The sequence below is a fragment of the Hyperolius riggenbachi genome, chromosome 2 (genome assembly GCF_040937935.1).
Source record: "Hyperolius riggenbachi isolate aHypRig1 chromosome 2, aHypRig1.pri, whole genome shotgun sequence".
Classification (NCBI taxonomy): Eukaryota; Metazoa; Chordata; class Amphibia; order Anura; family Hyperoliidae; genus Hyperolius; species Hyperolius riggenbachi.
Genome location: NC_090647.1, coordinates 305,038,033 through 305,059,307, shown reverse-complemented (window position 1 = coordinate 305,059,307; position 21,275 = coordinate 305,038,033). Strand labels below are relative to the sequence as shown.

The 21,275-nt window shown below is 42.5% G+C and overlaps 1 protein-coding gene across 4 annotated transcripts in view; it reads right to left on the bottom strand.

Moving 5' to 3' along the window:
• LOC137544373 (uncharacterized) overlaps nt 1–21,275 on the bottom strand; it is a 98,342-nt gene that overhangs the window by 51,026 nt on the left and 26,041 nt on the right. For 2 of the 4 annotated variants that reach the window (XM_068265442.1, XM_068265441.1), the window contains exons 2-6: nt 20,723–20,872; nt 17,443–17,499; nt 16,557–16,644; nt 4,757–4,938; nt 3,604–3,727 (exon numbers count right to left, since the gene is read on the bottom strand). In XM_068265442.1, coding sequence (XP_068121543.1) covers nt 3,604–3,727; nt 4,757–4,938; nt 16,557–16,644; nt 17,443–17,499; nt 20,723–20,797 — 526 coding nt within the window. In that variant the 5' untranslated portion in view covers nt 20,798–20,872. The remainder of the gene's footprint in view (nt 1–3,603; nt 3,728–4,756; nt 4,939–16,556; nt 16,645–17,442; nt 17,500–20,722; nt 20,873–21,275) is intronic. The other 2 variants (XM_068265443.1, XM_068265444.1) reach the window with 2 other exon arrangements.

Genomic DNA, 21,275 nt, shown 5'->3' with positions numbered 1-21,275 from the left:
GTTTTCAGACTTTAAAGTCTGAAATTCCAGAAGTGAACCGGAGGCTGGGCCGGAGCATCGGCGAGTGGCTGCACGGGCACAGGATGTCTGCGGGGGACCATTAGAAGCCCCGGGTAACTTCAACTAATTTTCCCCCGACCCCCCTACAGTGTCCCTTTAAGTTTTCTAAACTATTAACTATTCAGTAAGCAGAAAAACATAACTCCAGGTACAGTTTCAGAAAGGCAGGACCACAGCTCTAAGAATGCACTAAGTAGCTTAGAAAGCAGAATGACCATATGTAACCCCGTGATTCACTGAAGGAATATGGAAAAGATTACCTGTCTGTAATACATATAGACAAGTTTTTGAAAAAAAGGACATCCTTGGAAAATTAAAAAAATGGATGACACAGCAGTGAACAAACAACAATTTATCTGTTTTCCAACACTAAAGGTGGCCATACATGATACAATTATTTTTTTCGATTAGATAATGTAGTTTGATTATGCCGTTAGATTGAATATAAAGATTTTTCCAGCATGTCCAATCAGATTTTTCTCTAAAAAACTGGATAATCGTTCGAATTTCCTCTGGATCAACAGGGATTGCGAGGGAGCAGGCTGGAGTTGTACTTTGTACTGCTTGAACTCGATGGACGTATGTCTTTTTTCAACCAAAATAACTATGTAACTATGAATTTCTTGATCGAAAAAAAAATATTTTCAACTTTCATTCGATTCGATTATTTAGATTGAATAAACGGGAAAATCGAACATTTTATTGTATCGTGTATGGGCACCATGAGGGTTAGAACACATGATGCTATTTTAAGAAGGTAGGCAGTGTATTTTACCTTAAGAATTTCAGATAGATCTACTAAAGCAACAGTGCAACAACTTACGTTTCCAGCAGATGCCACTGCGAGTTCCCTGATATGCGCTCAGTCAAAATGTTTGTGCACCTGCTTGTAAATCTCAAAGATAAAGCAGTTGTTGGCTTGTGTTACTTTAATTTGTTAATATTTGTAATGCAAAATATACGGATTATGATTATAGATGCATGGACGGTTAGCATTTACCAGACTATTTAGTCAACTGGATCTGATAACCTAGGTCGTTTGCATTTACGTGTTAGCTGTCAGCCAATTTGGCCATGTTAATGACAGCTTCATGTAGTGTATAGTTTATGATGCCCATCATTTGTATACCATTGCATTTATTGTATAATGATTCCTTTATTGCATTTCTGTTTTCTAGTAGAGCAATGAATCAATAAAAATGTATAATAATGAAAAAAAAATGTTTGTGCACCTGCAAAGAATGGGCAATTTGCTTTGGCTTGGTTCACACATAAATCTGTACATTTCCGTTCCAGTCCTGTCCTGTCAGCATTTCTAAACAGTATAACTGTTTTGGTGTGCAATTTTTAAATGAAGGTATGTAAGCTCTAATTCCGCAGTTTAATCATGGTATGCTCAGTTTATATTGCCCAAGTTTACATCATGGTCACTTTAATGTAGACTATCCTGTTCACCTCCTTGGCGGTAACCCCGAGGGAAGCAGGAAATTTGGGCGCATGAGGCAGGTGGACAAAAAGGGCGCCGCCATTCACTCCCATAATAAATATCGTTTAATCGGCGCCCAACAGGAAAAAAGGGCGCCGGAGAAAAATAACGTTTTAAAAGCGGCGCCCGGAGACTTTTAATGTTTTATAACTGTTTCTCATGATTACACATTATTTAATGATTTATAATTTTTTAAACATTATTTTTAAACGAAAAACAGTACAATATTTTTTAAAACATTACTTTTAAACGAAAAACCGTACTTACATTTTTTTTTCTTTCACATTTTTAAACGAAAAACCGCACCATATTTTTTTTAAACGTTATTAATGCTTATCACAGGGGGGTCTTAGGTTTAGGCACCACCAGGGGGGTCTTAGGTTTAGGCACCAACAGGGGGGTCTTAGGTTTAGGCACCACCAGGGGGGTCTTAGGGTTAGGCACTAACAGGGGGGTCTTAGGGTTAGGCACCAACAGGGGGGTCTTAGGTTTAGGCACCAACAGGGGGGTCTTAGGTTTAGGCACCAACAGGGGGGTCTTAGGTTTAGGCACCAACAGGGGGGTCTTAGGGTTAGGCACCACCAGGGGGGTCTTAGGGTTAGGCACCAACAGAGGGGTCTTAGGGTTAGGCACCAACAGGGGGGTCTAGGGGTTAGGGATAGGTACAGGGAGGGTTCTGTGTGAGAGTAGGGTTAGGTATAGCTTTTGTAAAATTCTTATTAATGTTTTATAAAACATTATTATAAATTTCAATTTTTAAACAGGGAAGATTAACGTTTTTAAAATTGCCGATTTTATACACATTATTTAATGATTTATAACTTTATAAAACATTATTTTTAAACGAAATATAACACAATTTTTTTTTAAACGTTATTCATGATTATCTTTTAAAACCCTGCGCCCTTTTTTCCCGGCGCCCTTTTTTAACGTACGCACCCCGAGCTATGGTCGGGGCGGAAAACCGCAGCTCAGAGCGGTAACTCCGACCTGCACTCGGGATAGCCGCTGTAGGCTGTATGCAGAGCAATGTGCGCAGAGGGCATTTCAACTCACCACCCGGGGGATCCTGACGTCGGCCGCCATTCTTCTTCCGCTCCTCCGTGGCTCGGCTTCCCCCTGGTGAGATTGCCGTCTGTCGTCATTACAGCAGCCGGCAATCTCACTTTAGGGTTGCAGCGCCACCCGGAAAACGGAGGGAAAACTGCAGCGCTGGAGCCCAGGGAGGTGAGTAAGTGCTGGGGCTGCTGCAGACTCTCTGCTGGTATGATTTTTTCATGATTTTAGGGTCCAAAAGCACATGAAAAAATTGAACCACTTTTAGACCTGTTCAAAATGTACTTTCTTACCATAAAAGTGCCAATGTTGATACTCTGCGGATAAGCAAACTTTTTGACACCCAATTTTTGGTTGCAATGTGGGGGGTGGGGTCAGCTTATCTGCAAGTGATATACCAACAGCGGGGCCTCTGTATGCAGAGCTGGTGCTGGAGTGTGCTGCAGAATACATATCTACCTGTTCTTATTCCAGCTCCGGTCCCTGCACCTCCCGGTAGTTCCTGAACTGACCACTAGCGCTCCAGGATCACTGCAGTCACATGACAGTGAGCTTGGAGCTCTATTGGCCAGGTCAAAAACTGCCAGGGAGACACAGAAACTGCCTGGAATGAGGACGGGTAGATATGTTTACATGCATGCATTGGAAGCAAATATATACCGTATATACTTGCGATCTGCATGGGGGGCTATGGCGGTATATGGGGAGGTGGTAATGGGCTACTTTATAGGCCAAAAGTGGGGGTTAGGTTAATGCATGGTTCATGCTATACGCAATTACAGTATATATGGTAAATTAAAGCTGCTATAAGACAGAGCTGCTTACAGATAAAATAGAAAGTATTCCAGAAGTTGCTAGGCTGTAAAACAACCTGATTTTTTTTAGCAAGATATAATAAGTACCATGTTTCTACTACAAATTTTCATCTTTTGTTTTTCTGTACAGATGCAGTGATAAGGTGAAATGTAAGTATATAACACAAGTGGAATTAATTCTCCTACCTAATCGCTGATGCAATCCATCGCCAATATTTAAATTTGATTCTACAATCCCATCAATCTCATCATCTGATGGATGCACTGAATTCTCAGATGTTTTACCTTCTGGAAGCACACATCTTTCCTGCTTTGAAAAAAAATCAAAATTATTTTTCACTATTCAGAGTCATTACGTAAGTATTAACCACTTGACCACTACAGGTAGAGTTTTCCCTTATGGACCAGAGCAATTTTTACCTTTCAGCGCTCTTCCCAGTCATTTGCCAATAACTTTATCACTACTTATAACACCAAAATTATCTCTATCTTGTTTTTTTCGCCACCAATTAGGCTTTCTGCTTTTTTCGCCACCAATTAGGTATTTTTTGCTAAGAATTATTTTATCCTGTGTGCATTTTAACAGGAATAATAAGAAAAACAAAATGGAAAAAAAAAATCATTATTTTCAGTTTTTAGCCATTGTAGTTTTTAAATAAAATGTGCTACTGTGGATAAAACCCACACATTTTATTTGCCCATTTGTCACGGTTATTACAATGTTTAAATTATGATCCTAGTACAATATATGGTGACAATATTTTATTTGGAAATAAGGTGTATTTTTTCACTTTTGTGTTTGCTTATACTATATTACTAATTCAAAGCAATTATTTGCAAAAATAACATAGTTCCTAAGATATATATTAATGTAATTTTTAAATGTCACTTTTTTGTTGTTGAGTAATTTAAATGGATCAACCGTTTGTTATCATTCATTATAAAAAACTAACACCGATTATCATCCGAACTGGTCTACATGGACCATAGTCACTGTCTTTAGCCTTCGTTGGGACATTTAAAAAAAAAAAAAAAAAAAAAAATTTGTTGGCTGACCCATTGCTCGTTTTGGATGATGGCGGTTGAGGCTGTGTAGGGAGCTTGAAATCCCAAAACTCTATTATATGACATACAGGTAGTTATTGCCGCCAATACGAATGGCAAAGTGCATGAGCCTATCATAGTTTTTTTAAGTTACATCACCTTTAATGGGCTTAAATAAAGATAGAAAATATTGATATGTCCACATAAGTAAAAAAAAAAAAAAAAAAAGTAAAATTTTCACGTCTATATTTGTACACTAGTGTTACAGTGTTCTTTGGTTTCAGCTGGTAATTACCTGCTCCTTTAATGCTTTCTGCTCTACAAGGAGCTCCTGGTATCTCGTTCTCCATAGTTGTTTCTCTTCTGACAAGTCAACTTCAAGCATTCCAACCTTTTCCTCAAACGTGTGTAGCTTGCTAACTGAGGAAGTGCTAATATCTTGCATCCGTCTGAGTTCATCCCTTAATTCCTCTCCATCTACAGGAATGCATATTAATAAATATTACTATGCTAAAAGCATAGTTGAAATGGATCATGAGAGGTACCAGCTTTGCATAATAAAATACAGCAGAGGAATCCTTAATGCCCATCTGAATGCACAGACCTAAATTTTCACACTCTTCTAAACACCCTGAGGGCAATGGGCACTTCACTCTCACAGTCTAATCTTATCTTTTTATTCGGCACTCCGTTAGGCAGTGTTACATTTTCCGTATCAGCTGAATGGATTATTGGATGACCATTTTCAAGCTATTTAAAGAGCAACTGTTAGCTCTAAAATGCCCCCCTCAAAAAAACACATATGTAAGTAGATAAATACATGCTCTACTTACATAACATGTGTATCGTAGTGTCAAAGTTTTGATTTCTGTTATTTTCATGTTTATATATTACAAGGCTCCTGTTGCTGGCAGGGGCCATCTTGTGTCCGGCTAGATCTTCTTCCCCCCGCATCCCCCTCCTCCCCGCACTGACTCTGAGCACAGCGGGGAGGAATAAATGCAGCAGCCACAGACTCACCTAATAATGGACCCAAGCGCTGTCGTTCCCATCTATTCTCTGCACTAGTGCAGAGAGTGTAGAAGGATACTGCAGCGCCTGGAACCATTATTCCGGGAGTCTGTGTGTGTGCGCCACCTTTATCCTTCCCCAAAGCTAGCTCAGTGCGGGGAAAAAGGATGCAGCGGCGGCGGCGCGCGGGGGTGTGTGTGGGGGCGATCACATACATGCCACTGAAGGAGGGGGGCAGAGGACAGTGACAGGAGATAGCCTCTGGCCCCCCTCCGTGTGCTCTAACAACAGCAACGATCAGGCAGACAAGGGGAGACCAGGCGGCCAATCGCAGTGCAGAGAGATGAGTGACAGAGGCATCAGCCAATCAGGCTGATTCAGCATGCCTGTCACTTCTCTCTGCGGCCTTGCATACACTTTTAGAGCCTGGGGCATGAGGAGAGAAATCTACAAAAGTAAGAATGATTTTAAACTTTTACATTGCCTGGTTAGCATCCTTTCTACTGCTCTATTAGCCTGCAGTAGAGAACTTATTGTGTATTTTCTGCCTAACAGTTACTCTTTAAAGGTACTTTGTGAAAGTGTACCTTTCAGAATATTTACTCATTAAAGCGGAATGAAAGCCAGCATTTCTTCTTTGCTCTAATAGATTATTTACAGCATATTATGTACAACCAGCATTTTTTTTACTAGAACAGCATTCAAAGGGTTACACACAGGACTTAAAAGTTCTGTGCAGAGAAATCTGGACGCATCCGAAGTTGTAGATAATGTTATCTTGTGTTTAATTGTATCAAGTGAGGAATGTAAATAAACACTTCTCCAACACTGTCCCCTGAACAAAGTCAGACAATTTAGAAAGCATTTCTGCTTGTTAGAACATGAATAAAGCAGTTATAAATAAAATGCAAAAGTCATCTTTCAGAGCAAAAAAAGTGTACTTTGGTAACGTATCATTTCTAAATGAATACTAATACTTATGCACAAAAGCAAATATGATAACCGTATGGCATATAAATACGTAGGAAAACATGTTTTTATTGAATTTTATGTCAGGGTTTTATACCACTTTAATGCTGCCACCATGCTGTAGCATGTTGCTACAGGATGATTTAAGGTTTAATGAGGGGTATTCACTAAACTACATTAAACTTTACCTGCACAGATAGCACATACAAAGTTTTTCGAGAGTTACTCAAACTATGTAATGCACATTATGCAAATAACTTGTGTCAGCATTAGTTGGCCAGTACTACACTTTATATAACCACTACAACAAATATATGTGTTCTGTTTATATTGCCTGGTTAAAGTGGACCTGAACTTTTCTGTGTTCTGTGTTTGTTTAGGTAGATAAACCTGTCTAATTAGTTCTTAACAGTAACTGTGAATAGACTGCAGGAGAGCTCTGCCTAGGCAGTTGTTCTTATAGTAAACACTGAGGCTTAACCCTTTTAGTGCTTTATGCAGATGTGAAACCAACTGAAATTCCAGCTTTTTTAAGGATTTCTATAAATTGTAATGAATATTTTTTTCCACGAAGGTTACAATGCTGTGGCTAATCTTTTAGAGCTGAAAGAAAGTTCTTAGTTTAGTTCTTCTTTAAGTCAAACGTGGTGTTTCTGAATTTGTCTTAAGGGGCCCATACACCTAATGATTTTGCCACCGATATACAGCAGATTCGATCACTGTGATCGAATCTGCTGTGAAATCGTTGCGCAAACGCTGACAGAATGATCGATTTCCATCCAAAATCAATAGTTCCCGTCGATTCCCGTCGATCCGTCCGGGCGGAAGATTTTGGTTCATCACTGGCAGGTCGGGAGTGCGTCGATAGCGGCGTTCGAATGCCCGACGACCAATGCTAGTGGAAATACATTACCTGCCTCGGCCGGCGCGAGTCCCGCTCTGTCCCCGCGGCTTCTTCTCCGCATTGGGCTCCGGACCGGCTGCAGCTTCATTGAACTTCCTGTCCCGGCAGGAAGTTTAGACAGTAGAGCGCCCTCTACAGGACAGGCAGCCCTCCCCCGGACAGGCAGCTTCACAGATTGTGATCGGTTTCATGCTGAAATCGATTCACAAACTGTTTGCAGTAAAGGCAGCCATACGATCCCTCTCTGATCACATTCATTCAGAGAGGGATCTATCTGTTGGTCGAATCTGATTGCAAATCGACTAGTGTATGGCTACCTTTAGAGCACCTCTTTCAAAGGCAGTGGTACATCGCTGCAATTAAAATCAAGGATCCACTACTTAAAATTGCAGCTGGTGATCCATTGCCTCATACAAGTATATGAGGCTACAGATTGCTAATCTGGGGGAATTAATGTACTGGCTACCAAGCACTGATTGTCAGTGACCAAAATATGATTAACTTTTCTTAATATGGCATTAAAAAAGTGGCAACCATTTAAAGACTTGAGAATGGAATTGTCTAATCCAGGCATGGGCAGACTTGGCTCTCCAGCTGGTAAGGAACTACAAGTCCCACAATGCATTTGCCTTTATGAGTCATGACTGTGGCTGTAAGACTCCTGCAATGCATTGTGGAACTTGTAGTTCCTTAACAGCTGGAGGGCCAAGTTTGCCCATGCCTGATCTAATCTGACTGAAATGGCCAGAACCTGGCAACTCACTTGATTCTGTGGGTAAAATAGGATTATCAAAACAGTAATTGTGACTGTAATATAATCAAATCAGTTGTAATTAAAGAGACTCTGAAGCGCATAAATTTTGCCTTTTTTTACCTTGTAATTCGCTTCAGGAGTCTCAGCAGGAATAAACCGCCGCATCCCCGCCGCAAAACGAGGGCTTCCTCAAAGAGGCAGAGCTTTCAGCTGCAGCTCTGCCTCTACTGATGTCAATCGTGGCGGATCGCCGCCTCTCCCCACCCCTCTCACTCTTCCTTCATAGAGAGGGGCGGGGAGAGGCGGAGATCCGCACAGCGATTGACGTCAAGAGAGGCAGAGCTACAGCAGAAAGCTCTGCCTCTCAGGGCAGCAGAATCCACGACCAACTTGGTCGTGGATGTTTGCCCGGGGATTTGGGGGGTCTAAAGCCCTCATTTTGTGGCGAGGATGCGGCGGTTTACTTCTGCTAGTAGACTACCGAATTACAGGGTAAAAATGGCAACATTTATTCGCTTCAGTGTCTCTTTAAGTGCGATTGCCGATTTCTCTCCTTATAATGCCTGGTTCACAGCAATTTTTGCTAAGCAATTTTGGACAACGATTTTCGAATGAAAGAGCGTTTTTGCGCATTCATTCACGCTGAATCGCTCCAAAAAATGCTACATGCAGCCCGTTTGCGATTTTACAAACATCACAATGCTGCTGTGGGAACACCCTCATGGGGTTACAGTAGCCAAGTGCTGGCGCTTTAAAAAAAGTGCTCTAAAGCGCTCTTGGTGTGAACTAGCCCTAAGACATATAATGACTCTCTGGCTGGCTGTGTACTTCTCCACAGTAGAGTATGTATAGTTCTCCTCATGTCTAATATCTCTGCATTCCTGTGTGAAAGGTTTACTCACGTGCAGATCAGGACTGACCAGTGGAAAGTTGGTGAAAGTACACAGCAATCACCATGCGGGTACTTTTGTGAAAGTAATAAAAGCTAGGCTTGAAACACATTAAAGATTGTTTATTCATGTGATATTAGCTCAAACTGCACCATTTGTAACAATCTTCCTTCAGAATATAAACCAGGATCTGAACCATTGAGCCCTTATAACTTCAGTTATCTTGAAAGAGTTGGCTATGTTCAAGTTAACCACTTGAGGACCTAGGGCTTTCTACCCCTTAAGGACCGGCCACTTTTTTTCCATTCAGACCACTGCAGCTTTCACGGTTTATTGCTCGCTCATACAACCTACCACCTAAATGAATTTTGGCTCCTTTTCTTGTCACTAATAAAGCTTTCTTTTGATGCTATTTGATTGCTCCTGCGATTTTTACTTTTTATTATATTCATCAAAAAAGACATGAATTTTGGCAAAAAAATGATTTTTTTAACTTTCTGTGCTGACATTTTTCAAATAAAGTAAAATTTCTGTATACATGCAGCGCGAAAAATGTGGACAAACATGTTTTTGATAAAAAAAAACCCATTCAGTGTATATTTATTGGTTTGGGTAAAAGTTATAGCGTTTACAAACTATGGTGCCAAAAGTGAATTTTCCCATTTTCAAGCATCTCTGACTTTTCTGACCCCCTGTCATGTTTCATGAGGGGCTAGAATTCCAGGATAGTATAAATACCCCCCAAATGACCCCATTTTGGAAAGAAGACATCCCAAAGTATTCACTGAGAGGCATAGTGAGTTCATAGAAGATATTATTTTTTGTCACAAGTAAGCGGAAAATGACACTTTGTGAGAAAAAAAAAAAAAAAAAAAAAGTTTCCATTTCTTCTAACTTGCGACAAAAAAAAATGAAATCTGCCACGGACTCACCATGCCCCTCTCTGAATACCTTGAAGGGTCTACTTTCCAAAATGGGATCATTTGTGGGGTGTGTTTACTGTCCTGACATTTTGGGGGGTGCTAAATTGTAAGCACCCCTGTAAAGCCTAAAGGTGCTCATTGGACTTTGGACCCCTTAGCGCAGTTAGGCTGCAAAAAAGTGCCACACATGTGGTATTGCCGTACTCAGGAGAAGTAGTATAATGTGTTTTGGGGTGTATTTTTACACATACCCATGCTGGGTGGGAGAAATATCTCTGTAAATGACAATTTGTTAATTTTTTTTACACACAATTGTCCATTTACAGAGATATTTCTCCCACTCAGCATGGGTATGTGTAAAAATACACCACAAAACACATTATACTACTTCTCCTGAGTACGGCGATACCACATGTGTGGCACTTTTTTGCACCCTAACTGCGCTAAAGGGCCCAAAGTCCAATGAGTACCTTTAGGATTTCACAGGTCATTTTGAGAAATTTCGTTTCAAGACTACTCCTCACGGTTTAGGGCCCCTAAAATGCCAGGGCAGTATAGGAACCCCACAAATGACCCCATTTTAGAAAGAAGACACCCCAAGGTATTCTGTTAGTAGTATGGCGAGTTCATAGAAGATTTTATTTTTTGTCACAAGTTAGCGGAAAATGACACTTTGTGAAAAAACACAATTAAAATCAATTTCCGCTAACTTTTGACAAAAAATAAAATCTTCTATGAACTCACCATACTCCTAACGGAATACCTTGGGGTGTCTTCTTTCTAAAATGGGGTCATTTGTGGGGTTCCTATACTGCCCTGGCATTTTAGGGGCCCTAAACCGTGAGGAGTAGTCTTGAAACGAAATTTCTCAAAATGACCTGTGAAATCCTAAAGGTACTCATTGGACTTTGGGCCCTTTAGCGCAGTTAGGGTGCAAAAAAGTGCCACACATGTGGTATCGCCATACTCGGGAGAAGTAGTACAATGTGTTTTGGGGTGTATTTTTACACATACCCATGCTGGGTGGGAGAAATACCTCTGTAAATGGACAATTGTGTGTAAAAAAATCAAAAGATTGTCATTTACAGAGGTATTTCTCCCACCCAGCATGGGTATGTGTAAAAATACACCCCAAAACACATTGTACTACTTCTCCCGAGTACGGCGATACCACATGTGTGGCACTTTTTTGCACCCTAACTGCACTAAGGGGCCCAAAGTCCAATGAGTACCTTTAGGATTTCACAGGTCATTTTTGTTTCAAGACTACTCCTCACGGTTTAGGGCCCCTAAAATGCCAGGGCAGTATAGGAACCCCACTAATGACCCCATTTTAGAAAGAAGACACCCCAAGGTATTCCGTTAGGAGTATGGTGAGTTCATAGAAGTTTTTATTTTTTTGTCACAAGTTAGCGGAAATTGATTTTAATAGTTTTTTTTCACAAAGTGTCATTTTCCGCTAACTTGTGACAAAAAATAAAATCTTCTATGAACTCACTATACTCCGTACGGAATACCTTTGGGTGTCTTCTTTCTAGAATGGGGTCATTTGTGGGGTTCCTATACTGCCCTGGCATTTTAGGGGCCCTAAACCGTGAGGAGTAGTCTTGAAACCAAATGTCGCAAAATGACCTGTGAAATCCTAAAGGTACTCATTGGACTTTGGGCCCCTTAGCGTACTTAGGGTGTAAAAAAGTGCCACACATGTGGTACCGCTGTACTCAGGAGAAGTAGTATAATGCGTTTTGGGGTGTATTTTTACACATACCCATGCTAAGTGGGAGAAATATCTCTGTAAATGACAATTGTTTGATTTTTTTACACACAATTGTCCATTTACATAGAAATTTCTCCCACCCAGCATGGGTATGTGTAAAAATACACCCCAAAACACATTATACTACTTTTCCTGAGTACGGCGGTACCACATGTGTGACACTTTTTTGCAGCCTAGGTGCGCTAAGGGGCCCAACGTCCTATTCACAGGTCATTTTGAAGCATTTGTTTTCTAGACTACTCCTCGCGGTTTAGGGCCCCTAAAATGCCAGGGCAGTATAGGAACCCCACAAGTGACCCCATTTTAGAAAGAAGACACCCCAAGGTATTCCGTTAGGTGTATGGCGAGTTCATAGAAGATTTTATTTTTTGTCACAAGTTAGTGAAAAATGACACTTTGTGAAAAAAAAACAATAAAAATTAATTTCCGCTAACTTTTGACAAAAAATTAAATCTTCTATGAACTCGTCATACACCTAACATAATACCTTGGGGTGTCTTTTTTTTCTAAAATGGGGTCACTTGTGGGGTTCCTATACCGCCCTGGCATTTTACAGGCCCAAAACCGTGAGTAGTCTGGAAACCAAATGTCTCAAAATGACTGTTCAGGGGTATAAGCATCTGCAAATTTTGATGACAGGTGGTCTATGAGGGGGCGAATTTTGTGGAACCGGTCATAAGCAGGGTGGCCTTTTAGATGACAGGTTGTATTGGGCCTGATCTGATGGATAGGAGTGCTAGGGGGGTGACAGGAGGTGATTGATGGGTGTCTCAGGGGGTGGTTAGAGGGGAAAATAGATGCAATCCATGCACTGGGGAGGTGATCGGAAGGGGGTCTGAGGGTTTGGCCGAGTGATCAGGAGCCCACACGGGGCAAATTGGGGCCTGATCTGATGGGTAGGTGTGCTAGGGGGTGACAGGAGGTGATTGATGGGTGTCTCAAGGTGTGATTAGAGGGGGGAATGGATGCAAGCAATGCACTGGCGAGGTGATCAGGGCTGGGGTCTGAGGGCATTCTGAGGGTGTGGGCGGGTGATTGAGTGCCCTAGGGGCAGATAGGGGTCTAATCTGATAGGTAGCAGTGACAGGGGGTGATTGATGGGTAATTAGTGGGTGTTTAGGGTAGAGAATAGATGGAAACACTGCGCTTGGGTGGTGATCTGATGTCGGATCTGCGGGCGATCTATTGGTGTGGGTGGGTGATCAGTTTGCCCGCAAGGGGCAGGTTAGGGGCTGATTGATGGGTGGCAGTGACAGCGGGTGATTGATGGGTGGCAGTGACAGGGGGTGATTGATGGGTGGCAGTGACAGGGGGTGATTGATGGGTGATTGATAGGTGATTGACAGGTAATCAGTGGGTTATTACAGGGGAGAACAGATGTAAATATTGCACTGGCGAATTGATAAGGGGGGGTCTGAGGGCAATCTGAGCGTGTAGGCGGTCGATTGGGTGCCCGCAAGGGGCAGATTAGGGTCTGATCTGATAGGTAACAGTGACAGGTGGTGATAGGGAGTGATTGATGGGTGATTGATGGGTAATTAGTGGGTGTTTAGAGGAGAGAATAGATGGAAACACTGCGCTTGGGTGGTGATCTGATGTCGGATCTGCGGGCGATCTATTGGTGTGGGTGGGTGATCAGATTGCCCGCAAGGGGCAGGTTAGGGGCTGATTGTTGGGTGGCAGTGACAGGGGGTGATTGATGGGTGATAGGTGATTGGCAGGTGATTGACAGGTGATCAGTGGGTTATTACAGGGAAGGACAGATGTAATTAATGCACTGGCGAATTGATAAGGGGGGGGGGGGGGGGGGTCTGAGGGCAATCTGAGCGTGTGGGCGGGTGATTGGGTGCCCGCAAGGGGCAGATTAGGGTCTGATCTGATAGGTAACAGTGACAGGTGGTGATAGGGGGTGATTGATGGGTAATTAGTGGGTGTTTAGAGAAGATAACAGATGTAAACGATACATTTGGGAGGTAATCTGACGGCGGGTTTGCGGGCGATCTAATGGTGTGGGTGGGTGATCAGATTGCCCGCAAGGGGCAGGTTAGGGGCTGATTGATGGGTGGCAGTGACAGGGGGTGACAGGGGGTGATTGATGGGTGATAGGTGATTGGCAGGTGATTGACAGGTGATCAGTGGGTTATTACAGGGAAGAACAGATGTAATTAATGCACTGGTGAATTGATAAGGGGGGGTCAGAGGGCAATCTGAGCGTGTGGGCGGGTGATTGGGTGCCCGCAAGGGGCAGATTAGGGTCTGATCTGATAGGTAACAGTGACAGGTGGTGATAGGGGGTGATTGATGGGTAATTAGTTGGTGTTTAGAGAAGATAACAGATGTAAACGATACATTTGGGAGGTAATCTGACGGCGGGTTTGCGGGCGATCTAATGGTGTGGGTGGGTGATCAGATTGCCCGCAAGGGGCAGGTTAGGGGCTGATTGATGGGTGGCAGTGACAGGGGGTGACAGGGGGTGATTGATGGGTGATAGGTGATTGGCAGGTGATTGACAGGTGATCAGTGGGTTATTACAGGGAAGAACAGATGTAATTAATGCACTGGTGAATTGATAAGGGGGGGTCAGAGGGCAATCTGAGCGTGTGGGCGGGTGATTGGGTGCCCGCAAGGGGCAGATTAGGGTCTGATCTGATAGGTAAAAGTGACAAGTGGTGATAGGGGGTGATTGATGGGTGATTGATGGGTAATTAGTGGGTGTTTAGAGGAGAGAATAGATGTAAACAATGGATTTGGGAGGTGATCTGATGTCGGATCTGTGGGCGATCTATTGGTGTGGGGGGGTGATCAGATTGCCCGCAAGGGGCAGGTTAGGGGCTGATTGATGGGTGGCAGTGACAGGGGGTGATTGACGGGTGATTGATGGGTGATTGACGGGTGATTGACAGGTGATTGACAGGTGATTGACAGGTGATCAGGGGGATTGATGCATACAGTAAACAGGGGGGGGTGGTCTGGGGGGGGGTCTGGGGAGAATCTGAGGGGTGGGGGGTGATCAGGAGGGGGCAGGGAGCAGGGGGGGGGGATAAAAAAAAAAATAGCGTTGACAGATAGTGACAGGGAGTGATTGATGGGTGATTAGGGGGGTGATTGGGTGCAAACAGGGGTCTGGGGGGTGGGCAGGGGGGGTGTCTGATGGGTGCTGTGGGCGATCTGGGGCAGGGGGGGGAGAAATCAGTGTGTTTGGGTGCAGACTAGGGTGGCTGCAGCCTGCCCTGGTGGTCCCTCGGACACTGGGACCACCAGGGCAGGAGGCAGCCTGTATAATACACTTTGTAAACATTACAAAGTGTATTATACACTTTGTATGCGGCGATCGCGGGGTTAACATCCCGCCTGCGCTTCCGTATAGCCGGCGGGATGTTGCGGCGAGCGAGCGGTGACAGGCGCCGGCGGAGGATCGCGTCACGGATGACGCGATCGCTCCGCCCATGCCCTTAAATGGACCGCCGCCTCTGTGGGTGAGGCCGTCCTGCAGGGCTCCACTTCCCCGCCGCCCCTGTGTAGTGGGCGGTCGGGAAGTGGTTAATATTCATGCTAAATGCCAAAAAACTTTACCAGCATTTTCTTGGCATTTGAATAAGCATTTATCGTTCCTCTTTTTTTATAGCATTTACTGTAGGTTGTCAAACACTAAGGTAATACCAATCATACAGAACAGTGGGCCATATACAGTTCAAGGTAATAAGGAGGTCATAGCATGCAAGCTTTTTATCAACTGACATCACTCAGGATTTACCGGAAATTCAATTGGCCGCTTCACCTGAGTGATGTCTGAGCGTAAAGAGCATAACTCAGGCGAATAGTAGCCGTTTACCTCATTGATGTTCCTATGTGCTGAGCGATGTCCAGCAATGGCAAGCCAGGTATCTGTTGTTCAGCACCACAGCATTGCCACCTCTCTGCGCACATCCATCTGTTACCCCACATCCACTGATAGAGCCAGCAGTCTTCCTGTCACTTACCTGATGTCTGCTGCTGCATGCCAGGCTCTCCTGGCACCATCGCTCACTGTCACTCTGTGCTGACCCACTGGACCAGCTGTAACTGCCACCACTGTTCTCCTCTACTTCTTCTTCACTAGTGCTCTGCATAGTGCTGTCCAGCCAGCCAAAGTGGTTATGTGGTTTTGTCCTCTATAGAGATGCCAAGTAATATACCACTGTGATTTTGGGATGTCATAGCAAAAGCGGCATTGCTGGAGGAAACTCATGCCAATTTGAGAACGAATTGCTGTATAAACAAAACATCACACAGATGGTGTCCAGGGTGGTAATTAAACCTGGGACTCCAGCACTGTGAGGTAAGACTGCTAGCCACTGCCCCATTGTGCAGTATAGAAGCTTCTTTATTAAACAAGTAATCAGGGAGTCCTCATACCTCTTCAGGGAGGGGGGTTCTGTAAGGCATTATACATAGATTATTGATCAGGGAGCAATATCCAACTAAAATAACATATTTGTATTGTAACAACATTTATCCTTTAATCAGCAGGGACAAGGTCCTCCAGCACCCAAGGCTCCAGCACCCAAAGTGAGCCCCTCCATCCCTCCCACCCCAGCTGTCAAACACTGATTGCTATTAGACTAAGAGGGCCACAGAGCCCACAACCTCCCCAACACCTTAATATCTAGTTATCTGGCTTGCAGTCACTGCTATGTATCCCCTTTTCTTATTCCTTTATGCTTCATACACAATTAGGAATGACAGCTGAATGAATTGTGCGCCCCCTCCTACACAGCGCCCTGAGGCTGGAGCCTCTCCAGCCTATGCCTCGGCCCGGCCCTGCCTTTAATTATTATGGGACACTACACATATTACATAAAACAAAATGTGTTTAAGGAATACATACCTGATTGTTGATCCTCATTGCTTAAAGATGATATTTGATTCTCTTTCCCTGTAGGTGAGTTTCGTCCAAATATTATAGCTGCCCGAATCTAAGTATGAGATATAGGTGAGTTGTGCAAAGTAAAATCATTTATGGCATAAACTGTGTCCAAGCTACTAATATTTTACTTTGCAGATGGGACATCTAATACAAATCTAGCCAAAACGGACAGTTCAAGCACAACAAATAATTACAAGTGGATGCAAATAGTATGGTAACTGTATGCAAATGTTTGCAGCTTAAAAAATGAACCAATCAAATGAGGGCCCATCTGTGAGAGGTTATATAAGACGTGTGTCCACCACGATCCCCTCCCATAATTCTCTAGTCATCATGATTCTCCTCAACCATAACAAGTGTGACCACAACAACACCTGCCATGCAGGGGCTCCCCACAGGAAAGGTGAGTATTTGGAGCCCCCTTAAAGCCCCAGATCTACCTGCAAGCCTGCTCTCAGTAGTTATGTCTTTATGTAGAGAAAGATGAGTTAGAATGACCCTCTAGATAGTGGAAACAAATGCAGATAAGAGTAGAAAAAAAAGATACATTTCTGAAACGGTTTACCAATACAGAATGGTATGTAATAGCACCATTCCAAGGGCCTTCATTGTTCACACTCATTGCAAATGTATCTGTGCCTAGCTGCTATATTGTACACATCACTGTACTATATTCCCGCTGTCGGCTTGACAGAAACTTGTTAAAAGATGACCAATCTCTAGCTTTCTCATGTACCGTCCCATCCATTCAGCCTAAAATGAGAAGCACCCACAGATGTGCACATAAGAATTGCTAGCTAGGAAGGAACAGGAACTATTCCCAAGGAATAGACCTATATTTCTTTACCTCTTGAGAAAACTGCAGCAAGAAACGCCAGGTGATTTTGTACCAAAAGAATGGATTCTATGAAAACAAAGAAAGAAGAAGAAGAAACGGGTATGAAGAAGAAAGCAGATGAACAGTGTTTGAACTCAGATGCAGTTTGATAATAAAAGACAAGTTAGGGCTGGTGACATAAAAATGAGCAAGAATGAGGATGTGCAATGAGAGGAAAAGATAACATAGTGATGTCATTGGTTTGATAGAAAGCCACTCTCTAGCTTATATATGAGAAGTTTCACTCTTTTCTAAGAAACAAAGGAATCAGTAGTTACCGTAGATAAAAAGGTCAATCTAATCTAATGTACTTTAAGGGTTTTATGCTTTCAGTAATTAAAGCTGAACTCTATTTGAACCTGTAACCTAGAATCACTTCACACATTTCCAATGCAGCCTATAAAGAGTACCTAATTGTATGTCTATCAGCTCTATGCAGGGATGGATTTAGAATGGGGCTCCAGGCAAGGTAGTAGTTTTGGCTTCCTCTTGTCAACCTTTTGGTAATCTGAGGAGGAGAGTGGTGAGGGAAGGTGGCAGTTTGGCCCCTTGATACCCACTAAGCCTCAGGCTCAGGATTCTCCGAGCTGTAGCCGAACTCCGGGATGACATAACTGCTATTGTCACAACTCAGGAGGGGGGTGTCGACATGTAATTTGGGCTCTAGCTATTGCCGGCAATCTAAATTACCTAGTTTTTTATTTTCTAATTTGAGCTCTGGCTATTGCTAGCACCCAAATTAGTTACTGAGTGCTGTTATAGCTTTAATTCTCTTTAAAGCCTTTTCAGGCACCCAAATGATTAGGGCAGTGCTGCGCCAAAGTGAGGTGATTTGGCCTAAATTGCCTTGTGGATGATCCTGCTCTGGCTCTATGTCATGCCCATCATTCAAACTGAGGGAGGTAAGACCAGATATTTGAGTCAGTAGGGCTCTATTGCAGAGTATAATGTTGCCATTCTAACATTACAGGAAGAGAGAGAAGAATGATGACCTCACTGTAGTGCTAATCTGAACTGACCAGTGAGAAGACTTGTGGATGGATCTGCCTAGGCTGTCCTGAAATGGGGTGAAAGTTCAAATCAGAGCCCATTATGCTAGCTGTAAAGTGTGGTTCAGTTTTCTAAATTAAGATGGGCCAAGCAGAATTACAGTTTTGCTTTGGCAAGCCAGACAGTTAACATATACAGTATTTCAGTTGTGTACATAGCTGACAGCTTGGAGAATCCAACATATGCATTATTCAGAAAAATCTTCAAAACAATATTTCAAGTTCGGCTCGTGCACAAAAAACTGTGCTAAAAGCAGACTTTGCCTGCCTCTGCATCAGTAAACATTCACTACACAACACTACACAGCAGCTAAAGACGCAAACCAGTCACATGAACACCACAACTGCAAGGAGAACATACACAATCCAAGCTGAACTTGTCCTGACCAAGATTCAAACCTGGGACCTTAATTTTCAACACCTACACGAATCCACTGCTGCTTGACTGCAACATTGACAATCCATTTGTCAGTTCCTGTTAGGATTCCAGCTTCTGGGCTCTATAGCAGCTGCTATGGATACTGTATTGGTATACCATTGGTTTCAACTGAGTAGACATGAATCTTATATAAAACATCCCTCAGCAACATGCTCAGCTCTCAGAAGGCCCATTCTGTGGGCCTCTGCCACCTGTCACTTCATAGTTGAGCTGCCTCCTACAGAGTCCCTCCACACAACAACAGTTGTGGGCTAATGGCCCACTAATGGCACTTTTGCAGCACTTGCTGATTGCCAGTGATTAGCAAATCACTGCACCAATGGAACCAATGGCTGACCTGTGAGCCTAGCAAAGCAGAAATTTGATGAATTATTTTATCATAAAGTTGACATTCAATGACAATACAAACACTGTCCAAACAGAAATGCACCTTTCTCCCATTAATCTAATCTGTGATCTACAAATATTCAATGATCAGGCTATTTATTTTGGTATTCAATAGATTAATTTTACCTACCAGTATGCTCATTTGTTACAAAAATGACCGTTCATGACTTTTTGGGGTGACTTCATAGTGTGTGTCCCTATGAAGTTGGCAGTCTCATCTTCAGGGACCCATAAGTTATCCTTGGCCCTTATTCAATTTCTTTTCTGCTAGGAGATCATTTTTCAGCTTCTTTAAAATAACTTTTTAGCACCATGCAACTGATAAAGTACCAACAAGTAGGTGGAAACCTACTGTCAAAATTAGAGTATTTTCTTGCTTGCTGGTTCCTGAAAAGGCATTTTATCGATAAGGTGTGAAAATATCACCTAGGAGAAAACTCGAATTGAAAAGGCCCCTTGGGTCATATGCAATTCACTTTTTCTCCTGAGTTTTCTCCTAGGTTATATTTTCACAACTTGTCAGTAAAATGTCTTTTCAAGACCAGCAAGCAAGAAAATACTCAGAATAATTTTGGTAGAACTCTTTCACCTACATTTTGATACTTTTTCAATTACTAAGTGATGAAAAGTTGAAAAATTATTTTCTAAGAGAGAACCCATGTGAAAAAGTTAATTGCATATGGGTCCTTGTTTGAGGACGGTGTGTAAACTGTAATGGGACATATTTTGCCTGTCCTACCACTTCCTCCTCCATTGAACAGAATGTTAAACTCAGCAGACATCCTTCAATCTGTACATTCTGTCCATTGTAAACTTAACTGAAGTGATCATGGATCATTTTGATCTACAATTATCGGAAATGTGTTTTAGTCGACCTGGAAATAATTAAACACGCTTCAGACATGTGTGGCTGGAAACAATCTTTTGTGACTGCTGAAGACAAGGTCGGTGATGCCAAGGGATGCCTGTAAAAACTGAAGTGTATAACACCCTCCACCCCCCCCCCCCCCCCCAAAAAAAATCATATGCCCTTTTCTCATGATACAGTCGATGTAGATTTATACAGAAAAAATGACTAAGCAAATCGGACAATGTGCCACTCATTCAATAAGGAAGAGTTCAAAACATATTCATAGTAACATACGCAAATTCAGCATTTATGTTTCAGGTATTCTAAACCAAGCCTCTGTTTGCAAAAATATTATCTAGAGCTCTAAATAATGTTATCCGTAGAAAAAGATATGTAAAGGTCAAAAGACTAGAACGAGATACTATTCTTAAAGGAAAGGTCATCAGTATGTATTTTAGCTTGAGTAATGAGTAAATGCTTAGAGTATTCCCCCAGGGTAAACAATAGTATAATAGTGAAACTCACCCATGCCATGCTGCAAAGGTTGAGGATCTTGCTGAAAGCCTGGCCCAATATGGACAGAAGACAGAAGATGCCCATCTTTATAGGTGGTGAGTTTGTCAGAACACAGGATCATCAAAGCAGCAGAACCAACCAGAGCTCCTCATCTTATTACTAAGAAAATACAAAAGACTCAGTATGAGTTATAAATGGCATGAAACACTGCTGCAGAATATACAGTATGATACCATAGGAATCGTATTTACCATTCTATTTTCTTTTGATATGATGACATGTAGATGACGCACAGAAAGATGTACCGTAACAGTGGAATGTTAAATCACAATAGTCATTGGTAGAGTTAAATGGTAATTTTTATTGACAAGTGCCCATTAACAGTACAATTGTAAGTGAACAATCGTATTTTACTTAACAATCTCATTATCAATAGTTTCCTTAATTAAATGATTGCTCCACTTGGCACATATTTCATAGATAGGATCATAGCTGGTTTAGATATGATTGCAAGTTGGATTCTTTAGGCCCCTTTTACACTATGTCACTCAAAAACGCACCA